Genomic DNA, 16,278 nt, shown 5'->3' with positions numbered 1-16,278 from the left:
ATCGGATTTCGACTTACTTGGAACAATTTTCGACACATCAGAAAATGAGTTCAGTCTTCATGATCCTTCAGGATTGTTTGATGTGTCCAAGAAGCCGCGTGTGGTTCTATCATATTGGGAGAAGGAAGCTTTAAAAACAGCCTATCAGAAAGAGCCCTACCCCTCTCAACACACCATAGAGATGCTGGCATCACAACTAAACCTTAAGATGACTACTGTTAGTAACTGGTTCTACAACTACAGGTGAGTTATTGATAACCTGGCCTTTTTCAACAAAAGTGTTAACAAAATAAAAGAAAGCATTCATCAATACAAGTACAAATGTTTGACAAAATACTACCTTTAATAAAACAAAACCTTAATTCCCTGACCAAGGAAACGTACCATTAAAAACATATACAATTTTCTGATAAAGTTAAACTCTTCTGTGTTCTCTGTGACATATTACAAATAGGAGGTCATTTCAACACCGCAAAAATGAACTTGAATGAATTCTCTATTTTTAACTTTTCTACCAGTACAAAATAATATCTTAGGTCATGTTGCTTTTCAAGTAAATGAATCTTGATTTAAATCTTTGTTTATCACAAATGAGAAAAAAGTAACTGAATTAATTTACTAAGAAAAACCAAATTCTTAACCAACTGGCAGATTTTGATATACTTAATTTAGAATTTGATTTCTGAAAACAATACGTAATATCTTGGGTCCTTTTGCTTTTCCCGCACATACATTTCAGAATATATTTCAAATATCCAAAAAGTCTGATCCTAGATTTGTACTGGGTCATTTATATAGCGCTTTTTACAATTTACATTGTTACAAAGCAGCTATACAAGAATACATTGACTATAAGCAAAACATATAAGGTTATGCAAGTCAAAACACAGGTCAAATATCAGACACACTATAAATTCCTGTATGCAGTGTTAATTAAATAAAACTATAAAATTTTAGCATCCCCCTGGCCAGGCAAACGTTGGCGAGGAACCCAAAACTCCATTGGAGGAGAAAATAAACCTCAGAGGGAGACCAGGCCTAACCAGGGGATTCCAGTTCTCCTCTGGCAAAAACTGCTGCCTCTGCACAAGCTCAACAAGGCAAAATAAAAAACAAAATTAGATTTAAGATTATCATTAATAATCTAATAGCGGCTGAAATTTTGTATAGTCACCACGTCCTTTGTCCAGCTCTATCATCTCAGCATTTGTCAGGTCAAGATCACAGTGATTCATTTTAATGTGTAGCTCGTGGAAAAACTAAATCTCGACTTACATAAACCTGAAGAAAATGTGAGAAAAATTGAAGTTAATATGTAAACCTTTGATGTTTTTCTCTAACCAGGTCTAGAAGTAGACAAGATACTTGTCATGATGAAACCTCTTCATTAAATGAATCAGAACACACAATCCAGAGTCCAACCAGTTTAAGTCCAGTTTCAGACAGCAGTCTCTCCGACCTCAACGCAGGTTTACTGGCAGTCAAACAAGAACCAGATGATGCTGAAATAAACGAAGGAACAGCAGCACGACCCAATGATTATATTTCTGTCGGTGTTCAATCTGACATGAAGGTAAAGCGAGAGGAGGATGATGATGGACAGGTGTCACCACGCTTATTGAGCTGTGAGGAGAGGAATGATGCATCCAATAGTGAACAATAAACAAAAAGTTCATTCAAACAATTCACGAACACAAGACTTCAATATGTAGCCTATTATTGTTATTTCATACGGTTATGTTAATTCTTACTACTGGTTATAGATTTGTAAGTAGGCTACAATGGTCTTTCACTCATATTCGTCAAAGTTTGGAGATTAGATGAGAAATAAACTTTTCGTAAATAAAGATAAAACCCTTTGAACTCAAGCACTGCCCATTTTTGTCTTGTTTACTATTTTTATAATACAATAAACAAAGCCACTGCTTTCACCATGCTTCACTTTTTAAAAGTCAAAGAAATTGTAAATGTACTTATCATTTTGTTATCAATATGACCTATATTAAGAGAAATTTGTAAAACCAATATGCAAAATATGACCATATTTAAAAACGTGTTTCGAATGACATCTGCATTTCGATACATTGTGCAGCCCTGGTTTCAGGAAATTAATAAAACTTGAATGACGATGAATGATTGATTTTAACACCCCGTATAAAGTCCCGTATAATCATATTAAAGTAAAAATAAAACGACAAAAAAACCCTAACGTGCCATCGTACGCGTTTGCGTCACCGCGTCACGTGACCCGGGCTGCACAGCAGAGAGCGGAGCGTCATGGCGGCGTAGAGTAAGCGACCCTCAAATGTTTACATTCCGTTTACCGTCACATTTATCGTTTCACGCCGGTTTGACATCTACAGTGACCGACAGCAGATCAGGTGAGTGTGCTTGACGTGCAGCCACTTTGTTCACGCGTTTATTGTGCAGAAGAGTGAAGTCTGTGTGACGGGTTCCGCCCTCCAAACATAAACAACAACAACAACATACACAAAACACACGAAGACTATCATTTGTGTTTGTTTACGTCTGTTGAAATCGCTCGTGCTGTCTAGCCAGAGACCGTAGAGAGTGAGCTCCCTACACAGAGAGCATGTAGGGAACTAGAAATGCTGCCTGTGTAGTCGGCTTCATCCATCCTGCCATTGCACTGTCGTGTGTTTGTTTTCACTGGGTTCTCGGTCGTTCTGATACGTGAAATGCATAAAGTACATTCATGCATTTCACATATGCGTTTATCCACCAATGCAACATACTGCAGTATGCAAAGTGTACACTAGGATTTGACCTCAATGCTCTATTGAGCCACAGGCTTGTGTAAAAGTGTTTGGCGATAGAAAACATATAGAAGAGGTTTTGTTTACATTTCAATAGCTGTCACATGTCACATGATCTCGGGAAGCAAAACCTGTTTGGCGTTTCATCCACCCTAATCTTTATTATTGGTCGTCTATGGATTCTGATGAGGTCATACAGTATACGCTTCCACTTCACCTACTTCACTGAGCCTGACACACAAACAAAATGATGTTTAACTGGAATTACAAAGAGAACATTATGATCTAATTCTGCTTTTCGTCTTTTCTTTCAGACTTCCTCTCTGTGTTTGGCCTGCGTTGACCTTTACAAAAGCAGGTCTGTAGATGCACGGGTTTTTACATGTGTGCTATGCAGAGGGGGGCGTGTGTACGTGCTTGTGTGTATAAGAGCTGAACGCATGCAACTGTGTGTGAAAACGTCTCATCTGTGAGCTGGAACGATGCATAATAAACCTGCCATTGGGCTATTATGACACGACTATTATTGACGTGGATACTGAAGCGTGTTTAACGGTATTCAAATTAGTGTCACGTATGAGGAATCGTGTTTTGGATATTGAATGCAACACACAGATAAACACAGATGGACTTGAGTCTCTGTGATCCTGTGACTTGTTAATCGATCACAGTTTTCAAAGAGTTGAAATATTTAACCCCTGAAACAATGTCTCAGGGCAAGAATCTGTACTATAGGGAAGGAGACGTAAACACGCTGCAGCATTAAATCAACAAAAAGCACATATAAGCATCATTCGTATGTTTTTAAGAGCCCATACGGCATTTATTCACCCTCATGTCTTGAGATTTTATGCAGCATGTAAGATGTGAACATTAGAAAGGTTTCTTAATAGTCACTCTTTTACTTGTGGGGCCTGTTGTGTTGTAAATGTTCATTCATATTAACCGTCAGGTTGTTTGTTGGTTAAGGTTTGTCCAGGACTGTGATCTGCTGGTCTCTGCCCACCCTTCTCAGGACCATGGTAAGACCCCTGAATCCCGTTCACTGAGAATAAAGAAGGTTGCGCTGGTCTGAGATCAGTGTGATGTGTTTTTAGGTTGAAGAGGAGGAGAGAGTGAAGGGCGATGGCAGCCCTGATCTACACTTCAAACATTTGCAGGTATCACTGCTTTACATTCGCCACCTGTGCTTCTAATCATAGCTTTCTGAAAGGAAACGTTCAACCAAAACATGAAACATTAAATTCTCTCTGAATGTGGTTACATTTGACCACATTTTATGAACCTGGATTACTTACGATATCAGATTTACACTTTACAGTTATTGTGGCCAGAGGAATCTGAAAAACAAGATTTTTGCAATATCATCAGTGTCTGTTGTTTTAATGACTTTGACGGGATGTTCAGGTGTCGTTTCCGCTGCTGAACGGCGAGCGCGTGGAGTATGAGGGGACCGCCGGGGGGTCTCTCGTCACTTTAACCAACTACCGGCTTCACATCCGAATACAAGACAGCATCATCGATGTGAGTGTTTGTGTCATCCATCTCCATCCATCTATCAACAATACACCCCAAAAAATGTGTCATCATTTACCTTCACATTAACACATGATGTTTGTCTTCTGTGAACCGTGAGAATAAAAAGCATTGCGTAATCACTTTACAGAAATGATCAAAGAAAATGACAGAAAAGAGTCGGTAAGACCCGTGTGCATTATTTGATACTGTACGTGTTGATGTGTGTCAGGTTCCTGTTCAGCTGGTTGAGAGCGTGGAATGTCGTGATGTGACTCAACTGCATCTCACCTGTAAAGACTGTAAAGTTATCAGGTACGGCTGACACGCTTCTCATCTGTTCACATTCTCAAAACAGCTGATTTGTTAAACAAATGTGTGTTATTACACTATACAGTATCCTCAGTGTTGTGGTTAACATCATTATGAAACTAAACTTGCAACACATCGAAGTTTCATTCGTTGGCTGTGATATTACCTGTTTATCTTTTCAACGGGATCTTAGTTACATCAGTAATAAAATATGTTTGAATATTGGCATGAATTGTGATTCCGTGTAGTTATGAATGTTATAAAGAAAGCTGCCGCTCAGTGATTGGTTACCTCGTCTGTTGTGTTTAGATGTCACTTCCTGTCGGCAGAGCAGTGCCAGGATTGGTTGAGAAGAATAAACGCCTCCGTGCGTCCACCGGTCAGACTGCAGGAGCTCTTTGCGTTTGCGGTCCTCTCGTGTAGCGCGAGCACATCTGCGGAGGAGAGAGAAGTGCATGATGGGATATGCCGTACAGGTATTATAATATATTACGCAGAGTGTGTAGAAGGTAAATATTTGCTGTATTTTGAAACCCTCGTGATCCCGCTGACAGGAGGACATGAGCAGAGGTTTAAGAGTGAGATGGAGAGGATGGGCTTTCACTCACACAGTGGCTGGAGAATCTCCAACATTAATCACAACTACAGGTGACGCATCACAGACACACACACACACAGTCACGTGTGTGTTATACTGACCCGTGTCACGTGTGTGTGATGTCAGGTTGTGTTCCAGTTACCCGCAGCAGATCCTCGTACCGGCTTCAGTCACAGACCAGCAGCTGGAGAATGTGGCAGCGTTTCGATCGTGGAAGAGAATCCCTGCTGTCGTGTACAGGTGCGTTTGTTTCATGAAATGACCCCTTTTCTCACTGACAGACATCTTCATATAAACACATACATCATTATTTAAGATTCATGTATTTTTTTTTACTTTTAATAATTTTTATTATTAATATTTACTACTAATTAAAATAAATAGATAATATAAATATGTGTGTATCTTGTTGCTGATTTTTAGATGTGCTTAAGGTTCTGTAAATTCCGTAAACATTATCTTTTTAGTTTACGAAAACGACAACTTTGTAAACATTTCTGTTCATTGAAATCAAATATTGACCCTAAATATTATTTGGGAGAACTTAATTGGAGGAAAAACTAAATGTTTAAAAAATAAACTGAAATAAGTTTAAAGTTCAAAAATTATATTAACAAACAAAAACTAGAATAAAACAAAAATAAAAATGAATAAATATGTTATAGCAACATAAAAAATAAACAAATAAATTATAAAATGACAAAAGCATATAGCAAAATTGCTAGTTGAACTTTGATTGGAAGTATTAATAAAACTTAAATCAAAACGATAATAACTCGTTCTGTATTTGACCTTTTCTGTACTTCATTTTCTTTTCTCATGTAAAGCTGCTTTGGAACAATGAACATTGTGATATAAATTGAATTGACTGTCTTTAGTAGTTATTTATTTCTTTAACATACTTATATTTTTCTTTCAGAATTAAAAATAGTTTTTTTGTGTACATGAAGCTTAGAGCTCGGACATCACAGAAAGCATAATAATAAAATGAACAAGTATGGTTTAAAATTAAAATAAATTAACAATTTACATTTATTCATTTGGCAGATGCTTTTATCCAAAGCGACTTACAAGTAGTTTTTATACAGTGGCACATTACTGCAGAGCAATCAGGGGTAAGAGGTCTTGCTCAAGGGCCCTTCAGTCATAAAAATAAAATGTAATATGTTCGGATGTGTTCATTTGAACAATGTGTATCAAAAGAAGAAAACAATTTACCCAACCAAAATCACAATATTTGACCCAGACACCAGAGTTCGGGCGCTGTGATTGGTCGCTGCGGGCAGCCGGAGGTCAGCTGGTGGGGTTGGAGGAATGCAGATGATGAGCATTTGGTGCGGTCTATCGCTAAAGCGTGCGCTGCAGACCTGCCAATGAGCAAATCACAGGTCACCGGCTCCTGCGTTCATCATCACGTCTGCGATACGCTCGAACACTCCAGTAAGTGACGTCACTCCGGTGTGTGACTCCGTTTGTCCTCCATCATCCTGTTCACATTCTTCCTGTGCTTCAGAACCTCACACAGCCAATAGGAACACACCGAGTGCCACGCCCCCTCAGAAGCTCTTAATAATGGATGCACGGTCATACGCAGCCGCGGTAGCCAATCGAGCGAAAGGAGGCGGCTGTGAATGTCCAGGTAATGATGTTATCTGATAAGTCGTCTTGAGATGAAGTGTTGAGATGGATGTGAAGGTGCCGTCTGTGCTGTCTCCGTAGAGTATTACCCCGGCTGTGAGGTGATGTTCATGGGCATGGCCAACATTCACTCTATCCGCAGGAGCTTCCAGTGTTTGAGGACTCTGTGCGCTCAGGTTCCTGATCCGGTGAAGTGAGTACTCCTGCGCTTTCCCCCTTCACAGTGACCGCAGTGGTTCTCTTCTGATCTCTTCCTCTCGACTCAGTTGGCTGTCAGCGCTGGAGAGCACAAAGTGGCTTCAGCATCTGGCTCTGCTGCTCAAGGCGTCGCTGCTGGTGGTGAACGCTGTGGATCGAGACCACCGGCCCGTCCTGGTGCACTGCTCGGACGGCTGGGACAGGACACCTCAGATCGCCGCGCTGTCCAAACTGCTTCTGGATCCTTTCTACAGGACCATCAAGGTGTCAGAAAGAGTCAAGTTTTCATGTTTGTACACTAATCTGATTTTAGGAAACGGGATGTTTAAAGAGAAGGGTCGCCAAAAAACTACAATTGTGTCATCAGGGTTTTTCCTGACTCAAAATGGGGCGGAGGTGTTCCCATCATTATCTTGTGCACACGCATGTGTAGGCAAACCTTACCTTTTAACTGGCTTATTAACCAAACACTTTACATATTAGAACATAGAAATTAAATGAAAATGACAATTATTAAGTTATATAAAACATAACTTGTATTCAACCAAACAGAATATCGCAATGTGCGTGACGGGCGGAGTCGCTGGGTACAGTTTAAAGGGGTCGTATGACGCGGATACGTGTTTCTCTGTGTCTTTTTGGTGTGTTATAAGTTGCCCATGCATGTATTAGACACGTAAACAAAAGATGCATTCTGTCTAAAATCCAGACCGGCCTGAAACGCCTCGTGTAGCCACACCCCCAGAAATCTACATCAGTTTGTGTAATGATTCGACTAAGACCGCCCAAACATAAATGCAGGTGGGCGTACCTGTCAGTACAGTACAATAGTCAGTACAACTAACCAAATATAGTAAGAGGCGTTACATTTCCGTCACACGCTTGCAGTATTCCACCAATCACTACACACTGGTTAACTGGCCAATCGTTTGTAAAGAATCTGCATGTTTCAGAGAGGCGGGGCAAAGAGGAGATAAACGTGCACGGTGTGTGGATATAACAGCGTTTTTTGAACCTTAAATCGTGTAAACAAAAACCATAATATTCGTTTAGCCGTGTCATATGACCCCTTTAACAGTGATTCAACGAGCCAACTGCGCCGCTTAAATGAACGTACATCACTGTATAATGTTTTAAGAAATTGAACACACTTTGATGCAAAAGAAATAATTTTCACCTGAAAAGCCGTGAAACACAGCTAATAAAGCTCCTATTAGCTCGTGTACTGCAACTCTACAGCGCCACACTGTGACGATAACGAAAGATTTTTTAAGAAACGTCTCAAAATATCTTCTTTCGTGTTCTGCAGGAGAAAGAAACTAAAACAGGTTTGGAATGACATGAGCGAGAATAAATGCTGAAAATCTTGTTATTCGATGTGATCACTGTCAGACGTGTGGAGATGTGTTTTGTGTGTGTAGGGTTTTCAGGTGTTGGTGGAGACGGAGTGGCTGGATTACGGTCACAAGTTTGCGGGTCGCTGTGGTCACGGTGAGAACGCAGATGATGTGAACGAGCGCTGTCCTGTGTTCCTGCAGTGGCTGGACTGTGTGCATCAGCTGCAGAGACAGTTCCCATGTTCCTTTGAGTTCAATGAGCCGTTTCTGGTACAGCGTCACTTCTCAATGAATACGGTCTCGCAAATGTCTATGTATGGAGCAAACACCTTTACCTACAGTTTCTTTTTCTGCTTCCAGGTGAAGTTGGTCCAGCATACGTACTCCTGTTTGTTCGGGACGTTCTTGTGTAACAGTCTGAAGGAGAGAGAGGAGCGGCGGCTTCAGGAGAACACCTGCTCTGTGTGGTCTCTACTGCGGCCTGAAAACCCCGCCTTCCACAACATCCTCTATTCACCTCGCTCTGAGACGGTAACCCCCTCACACACAACACATCACAACACATCGTGTTCTGGAATACACTGCCGTTTGAGCATCGGTTTCTCCATCATTCTCAGGTTTTGCACCCGGTGTGTCACGTGCGGAACCTGATGGTGTGGAGTGCCGTTTACCTGCATAACTCCGCCCCCTCCACGCCCTCGGATGAGTCACACTCCGCCCCCGTATCGCCTGAGGACACACCTGTGAGCAGGTACATTTGTCCTTGAGACAACACGCATGGGTTTCTGTGGATGGAAGGTTGACTGAATCGCAGATGGGTGACCGTAACATAATCATGTTCATAAATGTGAATTTAAATTTCGAGCCACCGCTATTTCATCACCGCAGTTTTCATTTGATATGAAAAATCTTCCAAGTTTTTCATCTTAACAGACTCTCTGTTTTGATGTCCGTTATTGATGAAGTCTTTGGAAAAACACAGTTCTCTCTGTATCGAAGTTTTTTTTTTAAACATTTCAATATATAATATAAAAAAAGAAGTGACGCTAGAATCAAATATTTCTCTTGTTGTTTAGAAGTCTCTGTTTTGATATATTAATTGTTTGTGGTGAACAAAACAAACGGGTTAAATTGTGGATCATCACATGGTTAGCAAATGTTCAACTTGTATCGACTATTAAACAATCCCACCGACCGTACCCTTTTTTACAATTTGATCTTAAATATTGAATTTTCGCAGGTTCCCAAAGACTCGCTCATGCGACGACTTGCCTGCAGTCTGCGAGAGTCACGAGAGTCAGAATCACCGCAGCCGTGATCCCAACCTGAATGACCGCCGGGTGTCTCTGGACATCGTCATGACGACAGAATCCGACAGAAACAGTTCAGAATACAGCGCTGAAGACACACACAGTCATTCTGAGACAACGCTTGATGACAGAATCAACTGTACGGAAACACTGGACGGGGGTCTGTCAGGAAACAGCACAGAAGGGGCGGAGCTCTGTGTGGGAACTCAAGTGACTGACAGTCAGATGGATCTTCAGAGCAACACGTCTGCATTCAGACGTCCAGAGGAGGATTCAGTGGATTCTTCTTCATCCGACGACAGTAATGTGAGCGCTGAAGACCAAACATCTGACGTGTCCGACCATGTTAAAGACGGATCCTTCACGTCCACTCATGATGACAGGTTACACCCAGAAGTCGATCTTACTAACACGGCCAGTCACGATCTCTCACAATCCGACAGCGGATCTGTATCAGAAGACAGCACAGAGAAACCTCCGAACACCACACCACAGACTCCCGATGACGGACAGACAACAGCCGCGGGAGATGCTTCCCACACGCCACCTCACAACGGACACATGGAGAGAGACGGGCCGAGTCTGAACGGTGATGCCGTACAGGTGCGACTGAGACAGATGGAGATGGGGAACGGACTGCAGGTGGACATGCTGAAGCTGCAGACGCTCTGGAGTCGCCTACACGTCAACGGAAAACTGGTGAGCGACAAACAACTGTTCATTTATCAACAGAAGCGGATGCTTATTTCACTCAAATCAAACAAGTAAAAGACAAATTTAGCATCATCTCATCAAACCTCTGCATCTGATTCATGTTCTCACACACGAACAAACAAAGAGTTTATTTCCGTCTTGATTTTGAAATCAAGCAGCTGCAGTTGGTTTGCTTTGATTTAAGATGTTAAGACAAAAAAATACAGCAAATGAACACTATAAAACACGACAGGATAACATAAACATCCATACTTTTCTTACTGTGTTGAAATAGGGGGCCATGCATACACCACAAACATAAAAACTATTTTTATTTTACCAAAAAAAAGCCATAAGGATAGTCAATCATTCACCGTTCATGAACCGACCACCTCTATATTCTGCAAATGCAATTTCCCAACCTAGTCAGTATGAATACAGTTGTTTTTATGTTCAAAGTCAATTGACTGAAAATATATTATGTTTGTTTGAAAACAGGGAACAGAAATATAACTTCAGAGGAGAGAACATGTTTAAAAAACAAATGGTTAGAACAAACTTTAAAATGAACAAAATGATGGTAAAAGTGGTCGACTTGTGGAATGGTCTTAAGAGGAGTAATTCCTTTCATTATTGAAAAAAACAGTTCAAAATCTAACTTTTTGACAAATATATGGATGCTTAAGGAAACCAAGATAAGTTTATGTATAATTGTCGTGCACAAATTTGAAAAAAATAAAAATACAAGCAATAAATAAACATTTGTAATTATGTGCATATGTGTGTATGTATACATATGTTTATGTATGTATATTGTTTGGGTAGACGTAAATAGTATTGTAAATAGGGTAGGCGTAATAAGACACAGCTTCAGCCGACACCTTTTCAGTTACTCTCCTTGTTTGTAATGAATTTGCTGTATTTACTTTTTTCTTCTATGTCTACGTTTAGTAACCGAATAAAATCATCATCATCATCAACAATGGTGACGATCATCAAACTAATTCAGATAAACAGATTAACTGCAATGCATGCTGGGAGCGATGAATGAGTTTTGTACCGAATGTTACCCAGTATGCCTTTCTTTGGATGATTGTCACTATTGTAGCGTTTCATTAACAAAAATTCCTGATGGATAAGATCATGAAACTTTCCTCTTCAGACGTCTCTGCCGGATGCTGAGAACAACACCGAGTCTGTGTGTTTACCGCGGTGCGGTACTGAAGCCCTGTCAGAGTCCGGCTGGGACCAAATGGAGAAACAGGACTCGGAGGTGAACGGAGCAAGAAAAAGACTTCCCTCACAAACACACGACTCTCAACTCAAGGGTTCTGTTATTCAGGCTCAAAATAAGAGAAGTGTGTGAACACCGGAGAAACACTGACAACACTCACTCTGTGTTCAGGTAACGCAGTGCTATGGATGCGAGAGAAGGTTCTGGCGGGCTGCGAGAACACATCACTGCAGGTGAGAAAGTGATGAATAAATCATAGTCTGTGTGTTCAGCAGTGTTGGGTGGAACTAGTTACTGTCTTTCATATACATTTCCCTTGAAAAAGTAAAGTACAGTCATTGACATACTAGGGCTGTCACGGTCATGAACTCATTATGACGATTAATTGTCTGTTTTAGTGCTCATACATGTTTAATTTAGCTTTGAAATGAACCTGTTTTATATCCTGGAAATCCATCTGAAAAATGGGGTCATCATATATATATGAGGTGCAGGCTTTTACACAACCAACAAATACTTGTAAATGAAGTAGATTGATCAGGAGTGAAGACTACAATACTATTTTATTTCTACGTTAACTATATTTTGGTTGGCTGGTTTTAGTTTATCTTAAATAATATGAAATTGTACTGGTATATGCTGGCGACGATGGTTTTGTGGATGTACATTTTACCAGTATAACCATGTTTTAATTATAATATTTACTCTAAAATATGCAATATGCAGGCGCTTCAGCTCCACTAGTGTCTTCTATAGAGATTGCGATGAGGCGATTCTTTAATCATCGTGACAGCTCGATTAATTACAGTCACTTCTGACGTAATTCAACTAAATACTGTGTGTGATATACATGTGCGCAAAAGTGGATCAAAAATCTAACTTTAAGATGTGTAAGACTTTAAAGTACTTGATGTTGTTTTCTATGATTTATTGAAATGAATTCCATCCTTGAATCACTTAACCTACTTGATGTATGATACAGAAAGCAACTAGTAATAAGTCATTAAATACTTTTGTACATGACACTATTGAATATGTAAGTAGTGACTTTCTCAGAGTAACTTGGCCAACACTGGTGTTCAGTACGTCTCAATCTCTCTTCTTCTCTCTGTGCTGCGTCTCATCGTGACCCTGATAGAATCAGCAAACCGCAGCAAGGTGTCGCACTTAAAAGCACTGCTTTCAGCTTCATCTATACAGTGTGAAATATTAGTCCAGCGTCAAACGGGGAACAGGATGACATGAGGCAGGTTGGCGTGAATGTGGATGAGTTTCACTCTCTCCTGTCCTCTGTGTTTCTGTGTTTGTGCTGCAGTGGCAGAGAAGCTGTTGAGGAGGACTGGTAAGATCTCCGGCTTCTGTCAGCTCTCATTCCACTTTCACACTTCTCATAATGTTTGTTGGATCATATCCCTGTGATCCTCATGAGTCCAGCTGTTCTGTTTGAACACAGTCTGGTCTGTTTGTTAGCAGAAGTGAGATGCTGTCGACCATTTGCCTAAACACGAATAACGTGACGGTGCTTCTCCGTGCGTTCACCTTTTCTATGCTCCTTTAGGAACTGTGGAAATGTGTTCTGCGCCAGCTGCTGCGACCAGAAGGCGGTACACAATCAACAGCTCTGCGAGTCGAAGCACGCGTGTTACGGGCACCTGCGGCCCTCAGCTGTGCCCCCCGCCGACCTCGAGAAACCCATCACTGCCAGTTCAAACTGAAGGACACAGAGACATGTGACATCATCATAAAGGACTTTCTCCTGTGAAACACGGATGATGAATGTGTGTGTTTATATATAATGAAAGGAATATGTGACCAAAGCAAGCAAAGTGATTCATTTATGACAAACTTGTGGATGTTGTGTGAGGGTCCAGCAGAAATTCAGCTTTTGTGTTTCACAGAAGTAAAAGTCGTAAAGGTTTATAGGGAGACGTCATGATGACGTTCTTATACATTCTGCTTTAATTCATGTTGACCATTTGAATCGGTCCGGTTGCACACACTTATGAAATGCATATGTATATAATGTCACATGTACAGCCGATGAAAACGGAAGATTAAATACAAACGCTAATGGACTCGAGTTTGGTGAACTAGAAAAGCCTCAGATCTCTCTCGTGTACTCGAGCTGCTGCAGACGCTTCAGGAATCTGTGGAGCTTGTGTGAATGAAATTAAACACACTGCCGACCTGATGCTGCTGTCTGACCCAATCTAAAGCTCTCGTCGTTTCTTCTGTCATGTGGTTGTGAATCTGTATGCGAGTCAAACAAAAGAAGATATTTTGTGTTCATACACTGAAAGTCAGAGGGGTTTATCAGCGTTCTTCAAGTGATCTTCTTTTGTGTTATGAAGAAGTCATACAGATTTGACATGAGGAAAGAATCTTTGTTTTGGGATCACTTTAAGAGTGGGGTTTTTTAGCTAAAGGTAAAATCATTTTTATTATGCTTGAAGTAAGTGTCCATATAATAGAAAACAGGATGTGACTTCCCTCATATGTAGACACTTTTGCCTGCTTTCACAGACGAGGCTTAAGTCTAGTCCCAGACAAGTTTGAGCGGTCTTAACTGAAAATAACTCACCCTTACATGTCTTACAATATTTCAATGCCATTGTTTTCTATAAACACAACTTCAATATCTTGATTTTTTGTCTGGCCGAGTACCAGAGGTGTTTAGAGGATGCTGCTTATAGTGAAAACAAACACTAAATCATTATCTCAATACAGTACGTCATACTGTGAAATACCTGTAACATCATCTCGAACAGCTTAAAGATTCTTTTTCTATACCTTGTGCGTTTCTCCTCTGATCACTTGACTTGGGTCACGTGTATTTATTTTAAAGCCATCTTGACTCGTTTTTGTGTCAGAACCACTGATCTACGGTCAGGACATGCGCACCGTCAAGAACATTTTGTAAATCATTCAGGTATTGCAAACCATTTTGATATCTGAACAGAAAATACAGCACTAGTATCTAATGTTGATGATTGCCAGCAGTTAAGACTATTGATGTAAAGAAACTTCATTATTAGTTTCAGGTTTTTGCCCAAAAGAAGCAGAGTTTTGCAGTATTTATGTTTTTCTTAACATCACATGTTTTGAAACTATGTCACCGTTAACGTAACTTCATCTTGTTGTATTATGTTAGTTTAGCAGACGATGTGCATACATTACAGTGGTCCACAGAAACACTGCTATTGAGACATCTCTATATATATATATTTATGAATCTATATCTGCAGCTATAGTGTACTCTATATACTGTAGGAGTCTTAAAGAATATATCTGAGGTGTACGAAAGGTGGTTTTCAGCGCATTATGAAGTAGACTTCAGGGACGTTAAACTAATGCAGACTGCAAGTTTCAAACAAAGACAAGCAAAGGCCCAGATAAAGATAGAATTTTGTTTAATAGTGGCTATAGATAATGCTATTTAACCATAATAAAAAAAGATAAAACAAGAAACGCTACATCTCTGGTCAGCAGTTTGTTAACATCAGTATCATTTAGCGCAAAATAAAAACCCATCAAAACACAAGAAACAGAAATGAAAAGCTGAAACAGAATAAACCCTTCAGGTGGTCTCCATGCGACAGTCGAGACGTCACCGCACGAATGGACTGAATCTGCTCGAGGTTGATTCGCTAAATAGAGATTCAGGTGTTGGTGGCTGCGTCACATTCACGTAAAGAAACCGACAGAACTGTGATTCTTAACATTCTAATCCTGAGATCGAGAGTTCATCAGGGCCTGAAGACCAAGTCCCGGTCGAATCATTCTGAGAAAGCAGACGGAACTACAGCAGAGCTCTTCCACGTCTTCCAAAGCTCCAAAAACAACATTTAACAGCCGAGCTGGAGAAGGAATTCATCAACGAGTACGAGTGTTACGGGCGCTTTGACACACTGACACACACCAGCTTGATTCAAGCGAAACGTTTCACTTTGAAGCGTCATGGACATTTGACACGGTTCAGATTGAGACATCCAAGAGGGAACGTTACAAACGGCTTTCTCACCTTCATTTCTTAACAAAAATAGACGTGGCTCGACAAGCCTCAATATTCACTTTTATATCGTCTCGTAAAAAAATCACATGAGCCTATGTACAAGAGTTACTTGACATTCTGAGAGTTTACAAAGCTCCTGTTCCATCAAGACGGGCGCTACGACGCCGGGGATTGTGGGTAAGTGCAGGAAGAGTGATGGACAGGAGGAGGAAGTGAAAGAGGAACAGAAGAGAAGTACAGAAACATCAGGACAAACGACAAGCAAAACTACAGTCATGACATTGGGTAGTGTTTCTGGGATCACAGAAATAATACTTTTGGAGTCGTGTGGTTTAGACGTGTTAGCCCTAGTGAGCGCTGAGTGTTAATAATATTAATAATAAGAATCAGTGCTAATCTGAAACTAAGGCCATGAAGAGCCAGACACGTTGTGCTGTATGTTGCCCCCGCTGAGACAGGATTGGATGACGTGCGGTCACATGATTTCTGTTGTCGATGATTGCATGTTTAGACGAATCCGATGCTCTGGGGGGGGGACGTGGTCTTCTGATTCAGCGCTGATCATTTAAACCGATGACTGATCCCACACCTGCCGGCACACAAACACATCATCACAATAATTCATAATCATTTCATTCTGCTTGATTCTGTGTT

At 40.6% G+C, this 16,278-nt stretch overlaps 2 protein-coding genes across 9 annotated transcripts in view; one reads left to right on the top strand and one right to left on the bottom strand.

The window, feature by feature from the left end:
- The first annotated feature begins 2,228 nt into the window (after positions 1-2,228).
- On the top strand, positions 2,229-15,056 carry LOC306909601 (phosphatidylinositol-3,5-bisphosphate 3-phosphatase MTMR3). 8 transcript variants are annotated; one of them, XR_013788093.1, is made up of 21 exons: positions 2,229-2,381; positions 3,092-3,135; positions 3,757-3,799; positions 3,875-3,937; positions 4,185-4,301; positions 4,525-4,607; positions 4,914-5,080; positions 5,159-5,252; positions 5,329-5,442; positions 6,449-6,642; positions 6,716-6,841; positions 6,922-7,033; positions 7,107-7,302; positions 8,460-8,645; positions 8,736-8,906; positions 8,993-9,126; positions 9,616-10,384; positions 11,541-11,651; positions 11,784-11,845; positions 12,751-12,954; positions 13,171-13,704. XR_013788093.1 is itself a non-coding variant. In XM_079483494.1 (21 exons), exons 3-21 carry the CDS (start codon positions 3,797-3,799, stop codon positions 13,325-13,327), a joined length of 2,886 nt encoding a protein of 961 aa, XP_079339620.1. In that variant the 5' UTR covers positions 2,229-2,381; positions 3,092-3,135; positions 3,757-3,796; the 3' UTR covers positions 13,328-15,050. The 8 variants fall into 8 exon arrangements, 6 of the variants coding, with proteins under 6 accessions (XP_079339620.1, XP_079339623.1, XP_079339621.1 ...); XM_079483494.1 differs by having other exon boundaries at positions 12,928-12,954; positions 13,171-15,050; XM_079483495.1 differs by having other exon boundaries at positions 2,234-2,381; positions 3,730-3,799; positions 12,928-12,954; positions 13,171-15,050.
- cita (citron rho-interacting serine/threonine kinase a) overlaps positions 15,007-16,278 on the bottom strand; it is a 39,158-nt gene continuing 37,886 nt past the window's right edge. Inside the window, exon 47 of the mRNA XM_079449778.1 lies at positions 15,007-16,213. Coding sequence (XP_079305904.1) covers positions 16,190-16,213 — 24 coding nt within the window. The 3' untranslated portion in view covers positions 15,007-16,189. The remainder of the gene's footprint in view (positions 16,214-16,278) is intronic.

The sequence above is a fragment of the Barbatula barbatula genome (assembly GCF_947034865.1).
Source record: "Barbatula barbatula genome assembly, chromosome: 2".
Taxonomy (NCBI): domain Eukaryota; kingdom Metazoa; phylum Chordata; class Actinopteri; order Cypriniformes; family Nemacheilidae; genus Barbatula; species Barbatula barbatula.
Note: the sequence above shows the minus strand (reverse complement) of the source record. Positions and strands in the feature narration are given on the sequence as shown.

Bases quoted from the DNA above. Each gene is read 5' to 3' on its own strand.
- LOC306909601 (XM_079483494.1), top strand. The intron at 6,842-6,921 runs GTAATGATGTTA...CTGTCTCCGTAG, and splicing joins AGGCGGCTGTGAATGTCCAG to AGTATTACCCCGGCTGTGAG. The intron at 8,646-8,735 runs GTACAGCGTCAC...TTCTGCTTCCAG, and splicing joins AGTTCAATGAGCCGTTTCTG to GTGAAGTTGGTCCAGCATAC.